The sequence below is a fragment of the Cyprinodon tularosa genome, unplaced genomic scaffold (genome assembly GCF_016077235.1).
Source record: "Cyprinodon tularosa strain WSP-4 unplaced genomic scaffold, ASM1607723v1 ctg190, whole genome shotgun sequence".
NCBI classification, from domain to species: Eukaryota; Metazoa; Chordata; class Actinopteri; order Cyprinodontiformes; family Cyprinodontidae; genus Cyprinodon; species Cyprinodon tularosa.
Window position 1 is genome coordinate 887,440 of NW_024038679.1, and position 16,114 is coordinate 903,553.

General features: G+C 37.5%; 1 protein-coding gene across 1 annotated transcript in view; it reads right to left on the reverse strand.

Annotated features, from left to right (window-relative positions):
• Positions 1–4,821: 4,821 nt before the first annotated feature.
• sorcs3 (sortilin related VPS10 domain containing receptor 3) overlaps positions 4,822–16,114 on the reverse strand; it is a 409,108-nt gene continuing 397,815 nt past the window's right edge. The window contains exons 23-27 of the mRNA XM_038283178.1: positions 14,604–14,735; positions 14,416–14,515; positions 10,715–10,820; positions 9,849–10,009; positions 4,822–6,843 (exon numbers count right to left, since the gene is read on the reverse strand). Coding sequence (XP_038139106.1) covers positions 6,785–6,843; positions 9,849–10,009; positions 10,715–10,820; positions 14,416–14,515; positions 14,604–14,735 — 558 coding nt within the window. The 3' untranslated portion in view covers positions 4,822–6,784. The remainder of the gene's footprint in view (positions 6,844–9,848; positions 10,010–10,714; positions 10,821–14,415; positions 14,516–14,603; positions 14,736–16,114) is intronic.

The window sequence follows — 16,114 nt, forward strand, 5'->3', positions numbered from 1 at the left end:
TATACTTTATGTGTTGATGTGTTTTTCATGTACAAGGGTTAGCTAAATTACCTATAAACATGTTATTATAACAAGGCTTCTTATTCTGTACCTATCAAATAATTTAAATAAATAACAGTTTTGTTTTGAGTGTTGAGTAAACCACCTCTTGCAACCCATGAACAGGTATAACAGCCCAGCACATATACCGGTATGCAATAAATATTCCACATGTCTGTTTTACCTGAGAAAGTTTTCTATTGAACTAAAGCCAATCTGGTTGGTCTACCAATAAACTGCTAACTTACTGGTATGTTTATATTATTGTATATTTTATAACATTTCAAAGCATGTTGTGCACTAAACTGTGGTGTGAATATACAGTATTCAAACTACATTATGGAGTCAGTTGACAAACAGTTATTAATTAAACGGCCTATTAAAATGCACTAAGATTGAACAATAACGTTAGCCTAGCCGCAGTTATTGTTAACAGTTATTGTTGTTCTCTCTGCTGCCCTCTGGGAAGAGGCTTCGCTGCATCTGCCACAGGACCAGCAGGTTCTGCAACAGCTTTTTCCTCGCTACCATCAGACTTTTGAACTCCCAACTGGACTTTGCAGCACACTTGCATCATTATTTTGCACCACCAAGGTGCCTGAAACTTTTAAAATCCTTTAAATAGAAAACAATTCAAATGTTCTCCTGCATTTGCATCATATTTAGTTTTGCACTGCCCCGAACTTATTCATATTAATACCTTTTTGCACCATTATTTAAACTTTTTTCTTCTATCTCCTACATTGTTTACATTCTGATCACTTCTGCACTTATATTGCTAATGATTATGTTAGTCCAACTGCCATACCATTACAACTATTGTGAGCTCTATGCAGCAAAATTTCATTTGAAAATCAAGTTTGTCTAAGTTAAATGAAGCAGAGCCATCTAGCATTGCTGCTAGCACATCATTAAAGCATCCCTCTGAGAGTCTCAATTTCAACCAATAAAACCAGCAAAATTAACCCATAAGGGTTTGCCAAGATGGCTCTTAAGGACCCAGCATAGGAAGCATGCTTAGTACTGTATGACAATATTAGCAATGTTACTTAATTCAAACTCTGTTCAAAAGTGAAGTGTTACTAATTAATTCAGCATTAGATTGTTGTTTTATAGTTGTAGCTTTTTTCTGGTATGTTTTCTCAGATTTGGGAAACCAGCCCAAGGATCATCGGGGACCTCATTTCTACAACATATACCCAAATTAACTAAATACACACATACTGTAGGTTCTACACCAAAGAGAGAGTCTTTATGTGCATTTCACTTCAGATGCAAAAATATTTCAGAAGCAAAACCAAACAATAAATAAGGTTAGTATATTACACTGTCTAAAATTAAATATCAAAAGTGTTATGCTGTTACGGATCAGAATTGGAACTTCCATGTTAGTGATCGGGTTATGGCTGTGTTTTGACACAGCCTCTGATATCACTTCCTGACTTGCGCTCTCCCGGCACCTTTAAATCTACCAGAACCCGCCAAACTGCTGTGACTGTCATCACTCCTGTGAGCAGCAGCAACCCCCCCCCACTTAGCTGAGTGTATCTCTTAAACGCTTCCTAAGTTATCCAAAATGTTCAGGATTCTGTGATATCATCTGTGCTGAATTGGACTGGCTCTTAGCTTTCCGGGTGGCAGAGGCGGATATAGGATCCAGACCCGCTGGAGTGAAGGTACCCAAGAACAATCGCCAACATGGAACCAGACTTAAGTCCATTCTTTCCCCCCTTTAGGACAGCAGCAAATTACTGTAAGAATCTCCTACTATTATCCTGGACAAGTAGAACTAGTAGTTAGATGTGCACATTTGTTTATCATAAAGGGATCCTGAACTATTTTGCTGAGGTTCATTTACAGTTTGTGTCTTCAAGTTACAGCCGTCATAAAGTTGTGCTTTTTCCATCTTTGGAGTATGTTTCTCTTTTATTCCATCTTGTTGGTCCATGTGTCCATACTTTCAGTCTGACTTCCATTTGTTATACAAGCAGCCACTCGAATACGTCTACTGATCGGCCATCTTGTGGAAGGCAGCTTGGTTTCCAGCCCAAAGATAGTTTTAAGATCTGGTTTCAATATGGCCGGATATCACATGGTTCCTGGACTGTGGTCACCACCCCAGCCTAGCTGCTAACGTATAAAAAAGGAGCCATTTTGTGACCTATTACTAGCTGTGGATTAGCTGTGTTAGACACTAAGCTATCAGTTGCCTGACAACAGAAGCGTTGCGTCCCCATACCCCCACTCATTTTCATAGACATTTCAATCGTCTTACATAAATGGTAATTATTCATTACTGGATAAAGTTAAATTTGATTGATTTGAATTTGATCAAAGACAAATTTTACACATCTATTTGCTATAGATCATCCATATGGACATTCCCTCAGTGCATCACAGAAGCTGATCTAATGAACTGAAGAATGTCAACAATTCTACCTCAAGAACTCATTTGAACTTATTTAGTTTATTGATGGCAATAACATCTTTCAATGATTGGTAATTGAACACTCATTATGAAATTTTCTGTCTACTTTTATTTATGTATTTATAAGAAACATTTACTTGTTCTGGCTTTTATTTTAAACCATTTAAGATCTTTTGAGACTCAGGTGTGAAATTTGCTGCAGATACATTTACCTATTTAAGTGACATCTGTTCTTTCTGCACACAGCATAAATTCCTTGAACTACTGGAATCCTCACTGTTCTTTTGGTGTAATGGTGTATCCTTACTTATTCCACTAATCCTGGTTGTAAATGGTTAACCATTCATAAGTATAAATTCTATTTAAAATAAACTAATAACCGATCTGGTTAGTGACGCTTGACTGCTTATTTAAAACACAAAAGCGATTCAGATCAGAAATGCATTAACTTGATTTCTATATCTATTTTAATTAATCGACAATTTTTTTCCTAAAACCTCGATTAGCTGGATTAAAGAAAGAAAAAGAAGAGTTATATTTTTCTCTTTAATACGGGATTCCATTTTCTACACTAACCGTGCTTCGTTTTTCCTAAACCTCCTTGTTGTGTGTTTTCCTCCCAATCTCATTTTGATGACATCAATCAGATCAGATCAACGCTGCAATCAGAACAAAAATCCACCCAAACAAACGACTCTCAGCCTTAACAATCGGTGAATACAACAAAGCTGGAAATACTCTTTGTTCTGTGTGCTCTGTATGCAGCAGCAGATACCAGTATGGCCGTTTGGTTGCAGATGAGAGCGCTCTGTTTGAGTTAATGCATATGTGATGTGACAGCCTATATCTCTGTGCCGGGTACTCTCATCAGATGTTTACATGAGCTTGTCGGGAAACTGTGCTTGCTGTATCTTTGGCTTAGCTGTCCAGCTTTGTCTCTTATTGCGTTCTTGATGCTTGGCGAGGGAAATCACTGCGGAGAATTACAGACTGAAAGGAAAATGTTGCTTCATCTAAAGTTTTATTAACAATGCTGGGTCTCAATAATGCACCAACTGCTGTGCTCTATATGTGCAATAAATGTACCTACATAAATGTGTTTGAAATGGTAGATTTTGTTCATTTTAGGTGCTCTACCGTCAGTTTGCAAAATAAAAGGAACCAGTGGCCATTACATGTTTTGTATTATTTTTGATCAGGACCTCTCATTTAAATCCCATATAAAAGTTTGTTTCTAGAATTTCTTTCTTTCATCTGTGGAATATTGCAAAAAAAATGAAATATTCTGTCCAGGGGTGATGCTGAGAAACTAGTCCATGCATTTGTTACTTCAAGGCTGGACTATTGTAATTCTTTACTATCAGGAAGTCCACAAACTTTAGTTAAAAGCCTTAAGCTGATCCAAAATGCTGCAGCCAGAGTTCTAATATATATTAAAAATAGAGATCATATCTCTCCTATCCTGGCTTCTCTTCATTGGCTTCCTGTTAAATCCAGAATAGAATTTAAAATCCTCCTTCTCACATATAAAGCCTTAAATGGCCAAGCTCCATCTGATATCAGAGATCTGATTGTTCCTTATGTTTCTAACAGAGCACTTCGCTCTCGGTTTACTAGTGGTTCCTAGAATTTCTAAAAGTAGAATGGGAGTCTGTCAGATCAGGCTCCTCTCCTGTGGAACCAACTACCAGTTTTAGTCCATGAGGCAGACACCCTGTCTACTTTTAGGCTTAAAACCTTATGATAAAGCTTATAGTTAGAGTGGCCCAGGTTATCCTGAGCAAATCTATAAATATGCTGCAATAGGATTAGACTGGTTGAGAACATAGGGACAAGTTTTCATAAATCTGCTTCATTCTTTCTCTATTCTATCGTTGTGCTGAATTTGTTAGTTCAATCTCTTTTTCTTGTAGTAACTTTTACTGGTCTGTTTCTGTTTAGTTGTGACTCCATCCTAGAGAGAAATATCAGTGTAGTCCTGTTTCTCTTACTGTGACTGGCTGGATGTGCTCTCTTTATCCTCTGGCATGGGAGCTGGCTCAGAGCTCGTCTGCCTAGCTGTGTGTTTCCTGAATACAATTTATGACTTCTTTAAATATGCTCTATTTAAAAATTAAAATAATTGGAAGCGTCTCCCAATTTTTCTCTAAGGATGCTTTATATTTAATGTTTTTCCTTTTAAGGTTGCTTATTCCTATTAATGTTTTATTTCAATGTTGTCTGCCTGTTATTTGAGATTTCTGAACCAGGCATCTTAACAATTTAATTTGTTTCATAATGAAAATAAAGGTGTATGATACTTAATTAAAAACAAAATAGAATGAAAATCTGGGCATGTCTTTAGGTGTTGTTTCGATGAGTGATTTATTAAACCATATTTTGCAAAAGTTACTTGAAATAGTAATTTTCTGTCTGACTTTATGGGTCTTTTTTTGAGGATGAATTTTGTCTCCTTGTTTTGCAACCTTAATCTGTTTATTTGATTTCAGCCAAGGTTTTGTTGCCAGAAAGATATGACTCTAGAATCCTTCCCCACTCAGGGAGCTCCTTGGTTACTTTATTGACTGCAATGTGCTCAGATTAAGTATGTTGCAACAGATCCAGCCCTGATAATTACCCCTCTTTACCCTGCTTGACTGTTGGTAGAAGGTGGCTTTGTTATTTTTTCTCCAAACATGGTGTGGTGCATCATGACAGGTTATATCTATGTTGCTCTCATCTATCCTAATACTTCTGTATTCTGTAGGAAGGAATTTCTTCTTTAACTTTTCAACACGAACCAGACTTCTTCAGTGTTTTTCTTAACATCATGAGTCCATCATACCTAAAGAGCTACTTGAGGCCTGCAGAGTCTGAGATGAAGCTATTGGATTTTTTTGGGCCATTTCTCTGAACTTTGGGTGAAACTGCTGGGATGTCCATTCCTGGGAGGATTGGAGGCTGTCTGGTTTCTAATTAGGATATTAAAGAATTTATCTGTATTACATAAAGGATGCTTAGTGTTGGTATGGTTTAATAGATAGACTTTAATCTTTTCTTTAAACCGGTTTATGGTCAGTATTTTGAAAGCTTCATCGCTGCTGTGCTTTTTAATTTTTTTAGTTCAACAGTTTTTATAATTTCCATTTAAATTTAAAGTGGTGAAGCAAAAACAAGACTTTTAGTGTTTGGTTTCTTCCTCTTTTACAGCCTTTATCAATTCAGATGTTATTGTTCTCCATGGTAGAAATGTCTGTTATAAGTTTATCCAACTATCACTTTCTGGGTTAGAAGTTAAAAATTTTGGGAAAAACAAAATGACCTAACAAAATCTAAACAATATATATCAAATATGTCACCATTTCTCCCAAATTTGTCTTAAAATACTGTGAACTGTACAACTGGTCACCACAATATGATATTTTATGCTTTTTTCTGAGATTAAATCAGGACCACGAGAGGCAAAACGTAAAGCGATGTTGCCAGTGGCTAAAGGTGTTTGGTTGAAAGACACTTATCTAGTTAAAATGTCTGGTTATCTGGAGTATATTTCTACTGAAAATATAAATATAATATACATAGTCCTCCACATGTCGATCTGTCTTGCTTTGTTTGCAGAGTAAATCTGTTAATGGCGGCTGAACATCAACAAGCCAACCCGTTTCAACATGGTACATTTTACCCAACAGCAACTGAAGAGAATGAAAGCAGAAACAGAAGCGGGCCGGAACCAACTGGTCTTGCTGGACGAATGTCTAGAAAAGAACTATTTACAACACTTGCTTATCTACAACACGGAAACGGTGTCCTCGGTAGGAACATGCACGAGTCGAGGACGTCAGCAAATCAAAATGCTTCTTTTTGAAGTAAAGTCTTACACACCTTCAAAAACAAACCGTCGTCAGAACTTCCGTCGCCGCCACGAGGCTACCAGCGTGTAGAAAGAGAGAATATTTACATGGACAGAACTAAAGATAATACTATACATTTCAGTAATATTCCCTGTTCGATTGAAGACTTGGACATTAGAGTCTACATTTAGGCAGAAATGATTTTCAAAGCAAACTTTTGAGAAAACGTACAGAACTCATCCACGAAAGATATTTCCCTCAGCAAATGAATGCAGCGTATAACATCCACAAAACCCAAAAGTCTCGTTGGTAGTTACAGAGATGCCGTCGCTGCGTTGGATGCTGCCGAACGACGCATCCAACGCAAGGCTGTATAAATGAGGCTTTTTAGAAAAACTATTAACATCAGTCGTGTTTATAATTACAAAACAGAAAGAGAGAAGAACGGCGGACTGCGATACCCCGCTCTTTACACAACCTTCAGCTTTTACACGCTGGTACAGTTTGGAATCTCCCTTGTGCTCTCGCAGGCATTTACGACTCCTCCTGGGAAGAACAACATAGACAAAATAAATCAGAAGAGATATTAGTTCAATGACTTAGATTTTTCCAGAACAAAAGGCTTTTAACGAAATGAAATCATAAGGCTTTGTGGTCGTTAAAGCTTAAGAAACACAGAGAAAATGTAGCGCACAAAATCAGGATCTAAATAAGTAATTTTTTCTTGTATTGAGGAGGTAAGTGAGACCCTTGACCAAGACAATTTACATTAAAAATAAGAAAAAAATTGCATTGTCTTATTTCGAGGGCATAATATCTAACTATCTTATTCTAAGAGCAATAATCATTCCATTGGCAAATCATCTTATTTACCTATTTAGAGTCAAGGTATATGAACATAGTTAAAGAAATGTTTACTTATTTCAAGTTCTTTTTTAGCAGTAAAAAATATATCCAATTATAATGAATTCTTCAATTTTTTATAAGAGAAGGTTGAAAGTCCCTTTATTACTTTTAGAAAACAGTCCATGTAAAGCAGCATTAAATATGTGCTATTAGTTCATCAGACAATTGAAATATGTTATTAAGCCAATCAGATATGCTCATTTGGTCATGTGACATACCGGTGCTTTGGCAGAGAAGGATTCCTTTATGGAAACAGCCTAGCATGTAATAAAGCACCGAACTTCCATGGTGGTCCCCATTGGTGTAAGCATGATGGGTGAAACGTTTGACCTGTGACCCCCAGTGCTCTACAAGCTAAAGGCCTGAACACACCGGTTACATACGACTTTTTTTGCGTACCTGACTTTACTTTATCCGTTTTCTGTTCTCTTCAAGTTTTAGACCCTATCAATTAGGGATGGAACGGTTTATGAAAACCGTCCGAACCGTTCGGTTCGCGTGTGTTGCGTTCGGTTCATGCGCTGCTTCATTTCCTTATAGGCGAAGCGTTTACACTCCAGAGCAGAAGGTGGCGGTACTGCGACCAAAGCCAACCACCAGTAGTAAACAAGAAGAAGAAGAAGCAAAGCAGCTTAGCCGGGTGTAGCAGGGAAAAAAATCAGTTGTTGTGGAGAATTGTGTGGGTATGGCGAGTGGGAAAGAACAGGAGTTGGAAGACGCGCCAGCAGCACTTTATAGGTCTGCTGTATGGGACCGCTTTGCATTTAGAGTGACCTACGATGACGGCGGAAAGAAAGTTGTGGATTAAAGTGCAACAGTGTGCAAGCATTGTGCAACACGTTTTGTTTATGCTAACAGCAACATGACCAACATGTCACGCTAACCCCGAAATCCCACATACTCCGTCAGCGCTCCGCCACGCTGCGCTCCAGACCGGCTGCTCAAAGCAAAGCCTACAGCCTCCACTGTGGCTCCCGTCAGCTCCGCTCTGAGTCCCTTGGAGATTGTAGAGGGCATGCGCGAGATGATTAAATACAAAGCAGCAAAACATGCGGAAATGATCCATGGTTTCCGCGAATCATTAAAAAATAATTACAATTCAATAATATTTTGGGATTTTTTCATTAATTTCATTTAAAAAAATCATTAATTTTTTTAATAATTTTTATGAATTTTTTTATTTTTCCGTGTAACAATAAACATATACCGAACCGAACCGAAAACCGTGACCACGAAACAGTGAACCGAACCAAACCGTGGATTTTGTGAACCGTTCCACCCCTACTATCAAAACATCCTGAACCCTGCAGACTGACAAACCCCACGACAGCTTCGATTTTGGCCTTAAGCGAATCCTCTCAAATCCTCTACTGCCATTTTTTTCTTGCCAATAACAACACATCCACAGGGAGGATAAAATGTCCACTCACTGCCTAATATATCCGATCAACAAACAGGCGCCGATGGGGAGATAACAGAGTTATTTACTTCAGCTGTCAGTGGTCTTAATGTGATTTCTGTGTTCAGCCAATTTAATTTGACTAATTAATAAATAAAAAATGCACAGCTCCTTTCAGGAGAAGCACTGGAAAGAAGGAGATAATAAAGACTATTTTATTAAATTACATATTTACTCTCAGACTTCCTATTTTCCTTTATTTTTCTCTGAACAAATAAATATCCTGGGAGGAGATCTGATTATTATATCTCTCTCTGTGGCAGACGTTTCTCTAAAACTTTCAGCCTGTGACTAAATATATATCATATATTTTTACTTTTCATTAATATGTAATATATATATATATATATATATATATATATATATATATATATATATATATATATATATATATATATATATATATATATATATATATATAGAGAGAGAGAGAGAGAGAGAGAGAGAGAGAGAGAGAGAGAGAGAGTAAAATATATTTTTAAGATGTTTGAATTATAATTTTCAAATGCGTAATACATTTTCTAATGGACTTTATTCATAAATTTAAATAAGTTTTGAAAATTTTAACAGTAAATTCAATCTCAAACACATTTCCAGATATATATTATACTATGTGGGGGGGACATTTAATTATCTTTCATAATATTAACTGATATTGAATTATTAAATTGGACATTTAATTTCATTTAATCATTTGAAATTTATATTTATTTATTTATTTAATAGGACAGTTAATTATTCTAATTATATTTTTTTGGTCTTATCTTAAGTACCGGTAGTTAATCTGGCATAATTTTAACTATTTTATGGGACAATTAATTATCTCAGTCATAATTTCAAATGTATTTTTTAATATTTATTGGGATTTATTTAGTCATTTAAATGTGCATTTTACAATCGAATGGTATTTTGTTTTATGTTTGGTGTATAATGATAAATGAATAAATAAAGTTTGAAATATGTATTAAATAAAACTAATAATAAATACATAAATAAATAACCTTCTGTTCCTATTTCGGATGAACTTTCTTTTTTCATGGGAACTTTATTCTTTGCCTTTAATTATATATTTTGACCCTTCATATTCTTGCGGGATCACATCCCAATGATGGGAAAATCATCTCTATGGGATGGATCCCACCATCCCTGCAGACTTAACTCCTCCCGTCGTTTGTCTTTGACTTACTCTTGACCCGAGCATCCAGTTCCTTCTCCATGAGCTCTTTGGATGCTGTGAATTCGCTCAGAGTGATTTTCGGTGTGGTGTCGCCTTGACCGACCGAGCCAATCATCTCCTGCTCCTTCTCCTGGTTCACCTCAGCGTAAATATTGATCCAAGGTATTTTTCTACAAAACAGGAAGAATCCATTCAGAAGAGATAACTTTTCCATCCAATCGTCTGTTTATGCAGGGCTTTGCTGTCTGGTGTGCAATAAATAGCTGCATGCCAAGGGTTAAGATGAATCTTAAATGTAGAAATATTTCTGTTACTTATTTATGAGAAAATAACAGTAATATTGGACATTTTTTCTGCATGAATTTTACATCTAATATCTCTTCATTTCAAGCACTATCCAATTTATTTCCAATTATTCTTCATTCCTGTTATTAATCACTCTGTTTTGTCAACTGTATGATTCCGTTGAAAAGCGCATCTCTGCTGACTGACAGGAGAAATTACAGCTCCATAATTAATGGCAGCTTTTTTCCAATTCCCACTGAGTTTTTTCACAGATTCACTGTGAGGTTGATTCATTTATTCAGCAAATAAAAGCAGAAACTCTGCATATCAAACCACTTAAGGGCCTCGTTTTTTTTCTGCATTTTAAACAGATTACAGAGCGTGCCTCATGCATTGTAGTCATTAAAAAGTAAAGACAACCTTTAGCTGGACTTTCTCAGATCAAAGCAGCGACTCTGACTGTGGCTCATGGTTTCAGCTTGTGTTAATCTGCTGCTATTAATAATGAAAAACATCCTAATAGACATGTAGGAGCTTGATGTGATCCTGCTGGGACTACAGTGGGTGGATGCAAACAGAAAGTTGCGAACCTCTTAAATTTGTAGATGAGGAACACAGCCAGACCCAGGAAGACCACGGAGAGGAGCATGAGCATGGCGGAGCTGCTGTGTCTGGGACTGGAGTCCACCAACGGGGCTGTGGGAGCAGAAGAACCCAGCCAGTTTATACATTTTATAATCACTGCGATGGCTAAGGCCTAGATTTAGTCATGATAATGAATGAAAGAAAATGAGCTAGCGAAAAACAAAATGCTTTAATAGGACCACAGTGATACGATTGAACGATTTAGCCAAAAATGAAAATTGTGATTATTTTAAAGAAATTACAACTGAAATTTTCCTTTTGCACCAACCACAATCATGCAAATGTTTGACCACAGAGTTTAGGATTTTTCATGAACTTGGAAGCTTCCTTGTTGCAGGACTTAACTGTGGTCATTGTGTGGAAGAAGTGCTAACTTCTACTTGCAGGCATGAATCTGTGAGCTAGCTGTATGATCTCTCTCTTCCTGTCTGTATGGTTTCATATTACAGCCACCTAAAGGGCTGGAAAGTAATTTAGCTTATTACTTGTTATTTATCCTTGTTAAATGTAATATGACCAAAACTAAGCATCTCTGAAATTTGAAAATTGTCTTTAGTTAAGTTGCGATGATATTGCAAATGTATTTAATTGCCCAGCACCAATGCAGACGTGTCCTGGAATTCACCCATATTTAGCAATTCACAGGTAAGTATAAATCATTTTCAACCAGTAAAAGCATTTTCCCCACTTGGCCTCAGCAGATGGCCGCTCACACTGAGCCTAGTTCTGCTGGAGGTTTCTTTGTGTTAAAAGGGAGTTTTTTCTCTCCACTATCGCTACAATCATGCTTGGTGTGAGCGATTGCATTGGAGTGAATTAGTCAATGCAATCAAACTGGTTTTCCTTAGATAGAAATCTTTCAATCAATTTGACTGGATGATCTGGTGAATTTTAAAGTGCCTTGAGATGACATGTGCTGTGAATTGGCTCTATATAAACTAAATTGAATTGAATTTAAAAACTGACTATTTTACCACCTTTAAAAAGTAAATAAGTGCCATTAATTGGACATGAGGTTTTAATTAACTAAGTATAAATACTGTTGCTTCTTCTGTATCTGTACTTTACTTAAATATCTGTATGCTTTACTCCTTACTAATATTGGCTCCTTATTTCTATAGTTAATGATACATGACATAACAGTTGCCAAAAAATTAAGGATAAATTAGGAGCACAAACAGAATGTGTCAGGTTGGAGCTTGGATGGTTTATAGGGGCTGGGAAACTGTGCAAGTAATAGACAAGGCATCTTTCCCATCGTTTCCTCCTTTAATTGGTTGTAAATTTACATGCAGATTGTGCTTCAATTTTATTCCCATTTTAAGCTACTGGTAACTTTAATGCTGAAAATATCCGAATTTTAAACAAAATCCTTAAAAGAGATCAGCCGGAAAATGATTTGTTAATGTTGGTAGCTAGGAAGGAAACAATACTGTCTCAACATGGTCTGGATGAATATTGTATTCTGATTGGCTGTAGGGTGTTTAAAAGGGATTATAAGACTCGGATATTTGACTGGATTAAAGTTCCAGTCAAATATCCCAGTAGTTTGTGCTACCTCAAAGGTTAGCTGGAAAAAAGGAAGACAGTTAACGCAGGTTACCTAGGAAACGCGTCACAACTCAAGATGCCGGCTTTCCTGAAAAGTAGCCAATCACAGGTGGGTAGCTTTGTGCGGTGCCTAACGCCTTCAAAGTGGCAAAAGTTGACATTAGCGAACAAAAACTGGTCAACATGCGAGGAGGGAGGCTCTGCGCGCGGATATCAAACCACAAATGCGCAGAGAAGTAACAAGCCCACATGTGTGATATATTGGGGCCCCGTGGTACTATTTGTACATGTAACATGATATACGTGCACATGAAGAAGAGTCAATGGGCGTCTATATGAAATAGAGCTGCCCCAAGTCTTTATTGGATGTGTGGACATTTTGCAGAATAGTGTCGCCATACAATTCTCAAAATACGTTATTTCAAGGCACTTTACAGCATAAACTGATGGTTGTGATAAATTGGGGGCCTCCTGATATTGAATCTACATGCATGAATCATTTTAAATGCATGTGGAGATTACTTTATGTGTGTGTTTTAAATAAAACTGCTTGTGTGAGCATTTATCAACCGTGTACCTTTTCTTTTTTTGCACAACTTTAACTTCATAATGAGGCTTAAGGGGTTAGACATGGTGCACCCCTGAGGAACACCACTCTGTTGGTGGTTTGAATGTTTAATGATTTTTTTCCCCTCGATTAATCAGAACAATTTGGGTTTATTGAAACTGCAAAAAAGATTCAGCTAAACCTGCTTTAACAATTCACCAAAGGAAAAAAAAAAAACAACAAAACTTTCTATAATCTGAAAGGGAAACCACTTTAACACCAAGCGGGAAAAGGTCTGAGCACTGACAACTGTCCTCCTTCAGTTTATTGCTCTTTAAGTGCTATAGCTTAATAAGATCACAGATTTTCTTTAACATCAGTCTCTCTTCACGTGGCCTCAGCTAATTTGCATGGCAACACGCCATTATGTGGCTAGGATTTATTCTAATATCTGAAGCATCTGAAGGTGGAGCAGCATGAAATTGTCTCTGCACAGGTGACAACAGCAGGGAATTCACACACTTCAACTGGATTCAAACATTTCTTTCATGCACAGTTGTTTCATACAAAAACCCATTTGCACTTTAGAATATTAATATCAGCGTGCATGGTTTATCTCACGAGGCACCCTCATTAAATTCTTCTCATTGTTTTGATGACTGCAGGAATGTTTGTCTCCTCTGTCATTCAGAGGGGGGAGAAACAACGCCTTCCAGAGCTCTCCTGAGACCTGCGACTCGGAGATGGAAGTGTGCGATGTGCCGACCTTTTGTCATGCTGCTTGAAGGCTTTTTAGACCTTTTCTTGGGAGGTGAAATATAAAGATAGCTCCAGCTGGGTGCAGCACCAATGTCATTAGAGTTGCAGCACACTGCAGGAGAAGCAAGCTGTGAAAGTTGTGCACTCTGATCTACAGAGAGTCACAAGTGGCTTTGCCAATAAAACCAGCCAGGCAAAGAAACAATGTGTATTTATCTAGTAGTAAGGGACAGGAGGAGTTTTCTAGTCAGGCCATTTAAAGTCTGTATCTCTGTAAATCAACCAGGACTTCACACAGGCTGCATTCAAGAGTCAAAACTGTTAACCAGCTTCCTCCTTTCAGGCAGTCAACAACTTCTTAATTCCTAATTCCATTTCTGCCCTCAAATTGTACACTGTTCTTTCTCAAGGACTAAATAATCAACATAATTATACGGTGTAACACTCATTTTGTGGTTGGATGGCGGTATAAGAAACAGAACAGATGTTCAGCTTTTGATGGCTGGCATAAAAGATCCCTCATCTCAAGCAGCTCCACTTAAAACCCCACCCCTCCCACGGTCCCCTGTGTACCCACGCCTTCTGATGGAGGCTGACTGAAAGGAATTTTAATTGGCAGACCAAAGGAAAAACAATGTGTTGTTGTCAAAACACGGTTATTACCGTTCGGTTCCTTGACACTTCCAACATAGAAACTACCTCAAATGGATTGACGACTGCCAGAGGACAACATTAGTGTTGACAAGTTAATGATGGGATAGGAAGCAGGGAGAACCGAACCCTCATTACCCAGCGTTAACTGTGTGTTGTAGACGATGACTCTGACGCCAGGCTTCAGCTCGAACTCCACAAGGTTTTGGTTCAGTGCGCTGACGATGATGCTGGACGCCTGCAGGGTGACAAAGAACGCCTTTACACCATCAGGCTTTTAATCTGAAAGGTTTCCGGCTACTTTCCAAATGGAAGACCATACCCACCTTTTCTAGCTCTTCCTCACTCTTTTTCTTCCCCTCAGATTGGTTCTTGTTGGGTAACAGAAAGAGCTCGGCGGCTGTTGGGACTCCTGGGAAAATAGCCACCAAAAGCTGCTCCTCTGGGAAGTCAGACACCTGTTAACCGTAGAACTATTTTAATAGATGATCTAGATTATTATAACAATGCCAGTGGAAGAACACCTCTGTTAACTGGTCACATCAAAATCAACAGAAAACAATTTTAAAGCACCTAAAAAAGCATAAAGGAAATCAGCTCCCACTCTTGAACCCTTGGGTTGATCGAACCTGTCATATAAAGCTGCTGTAATGGCAGACAGAAGCCTTAGTGTGGCAGGATGAGGCTGCTAACCAAATACAGATGGGAAAGTTAACGGGTTAATCCATAACAGACAGAAATGCTCCAATTTAATTAGTTACAAGCAGATTAACTAGACACATTCTTCTTTTAAATAAAAGTAATTTAAGGGTAGATTGGCAACAAGTTGGTCATCAAAAAAAAAAAGAGGAAAAATAATCATCAGAAAAGAGAAGGGATAATATCTGTAGCTTTCGATGTACCTCCAATCAACTCTTTCGATGACCTATGTTGGAAAAATATCATCAGACATTGTAGGACACCTTGTCAAGATTGATAGGGAGGTAAACCCAATTTACACCATTACTTGGTTTAATGAATGAATTTAACTTTTATTGTCATTACGCTGTTAAAAATACAAAGCAACAAAATTTACTCTGCATTTAACCCATCCCCTTGGGGAGCAGTGGGCTGCATTGTGTGGGACCCAGGGAGCAGTGTGGGGTTAAGGGTCTTGTAGCGGCAATCCAGCTCCTTTAGTTTCTTCTGTACCGCATGGAAAAACGGTCTAGCAACAAGTATTGAAACGCAAGCAATTCCAGATAATGATCTTCAACTTGTGATGTTTATTAAAAGAAAACAAAAATAAGAGAACATCCACATTCGTATAAAATAAACTCGGTCAAAAACTGTGTTGCTTCCAGCATATCTGTATTCCCCTCAGTCCTTACGTACAGTACATAAAAGCAAAAAAAAAAAAAACCCGTATACAATTACAGCATGCAGGAAGCCAAAAAATATGCATTTCAAATTGCATTTCTATATTCTATGCTTTTAATATTAGAGTTTTTAAACTTAAATTAGAATCTTAACAACAAACAAAATTATCAATCTTGTATTTTAAACCTTTTTAAAACTATAAAAGGATTTGTCTCAAATTGGCTCTTACAGGTCTTGCTCAGGGACCCAGAGCAGCAGTCTGTGGGAGTGGGGCTTTAACTGAGAACCTCTGGAACACAAGCGCAATGCCCTAACACTAGGCAACCACTCCCCCATGATGTCAAAAAGGTGCTGAATAGGCATTGGCCCATTGAAAGCTTCAAGGTATTCTTGAATCAGGGTTTGACGAGTACTGGATTTTTTTCTTCCGGTATTTAATTTAGTTTAGTTTAATTTAACTTTATTGATCTCATACTGG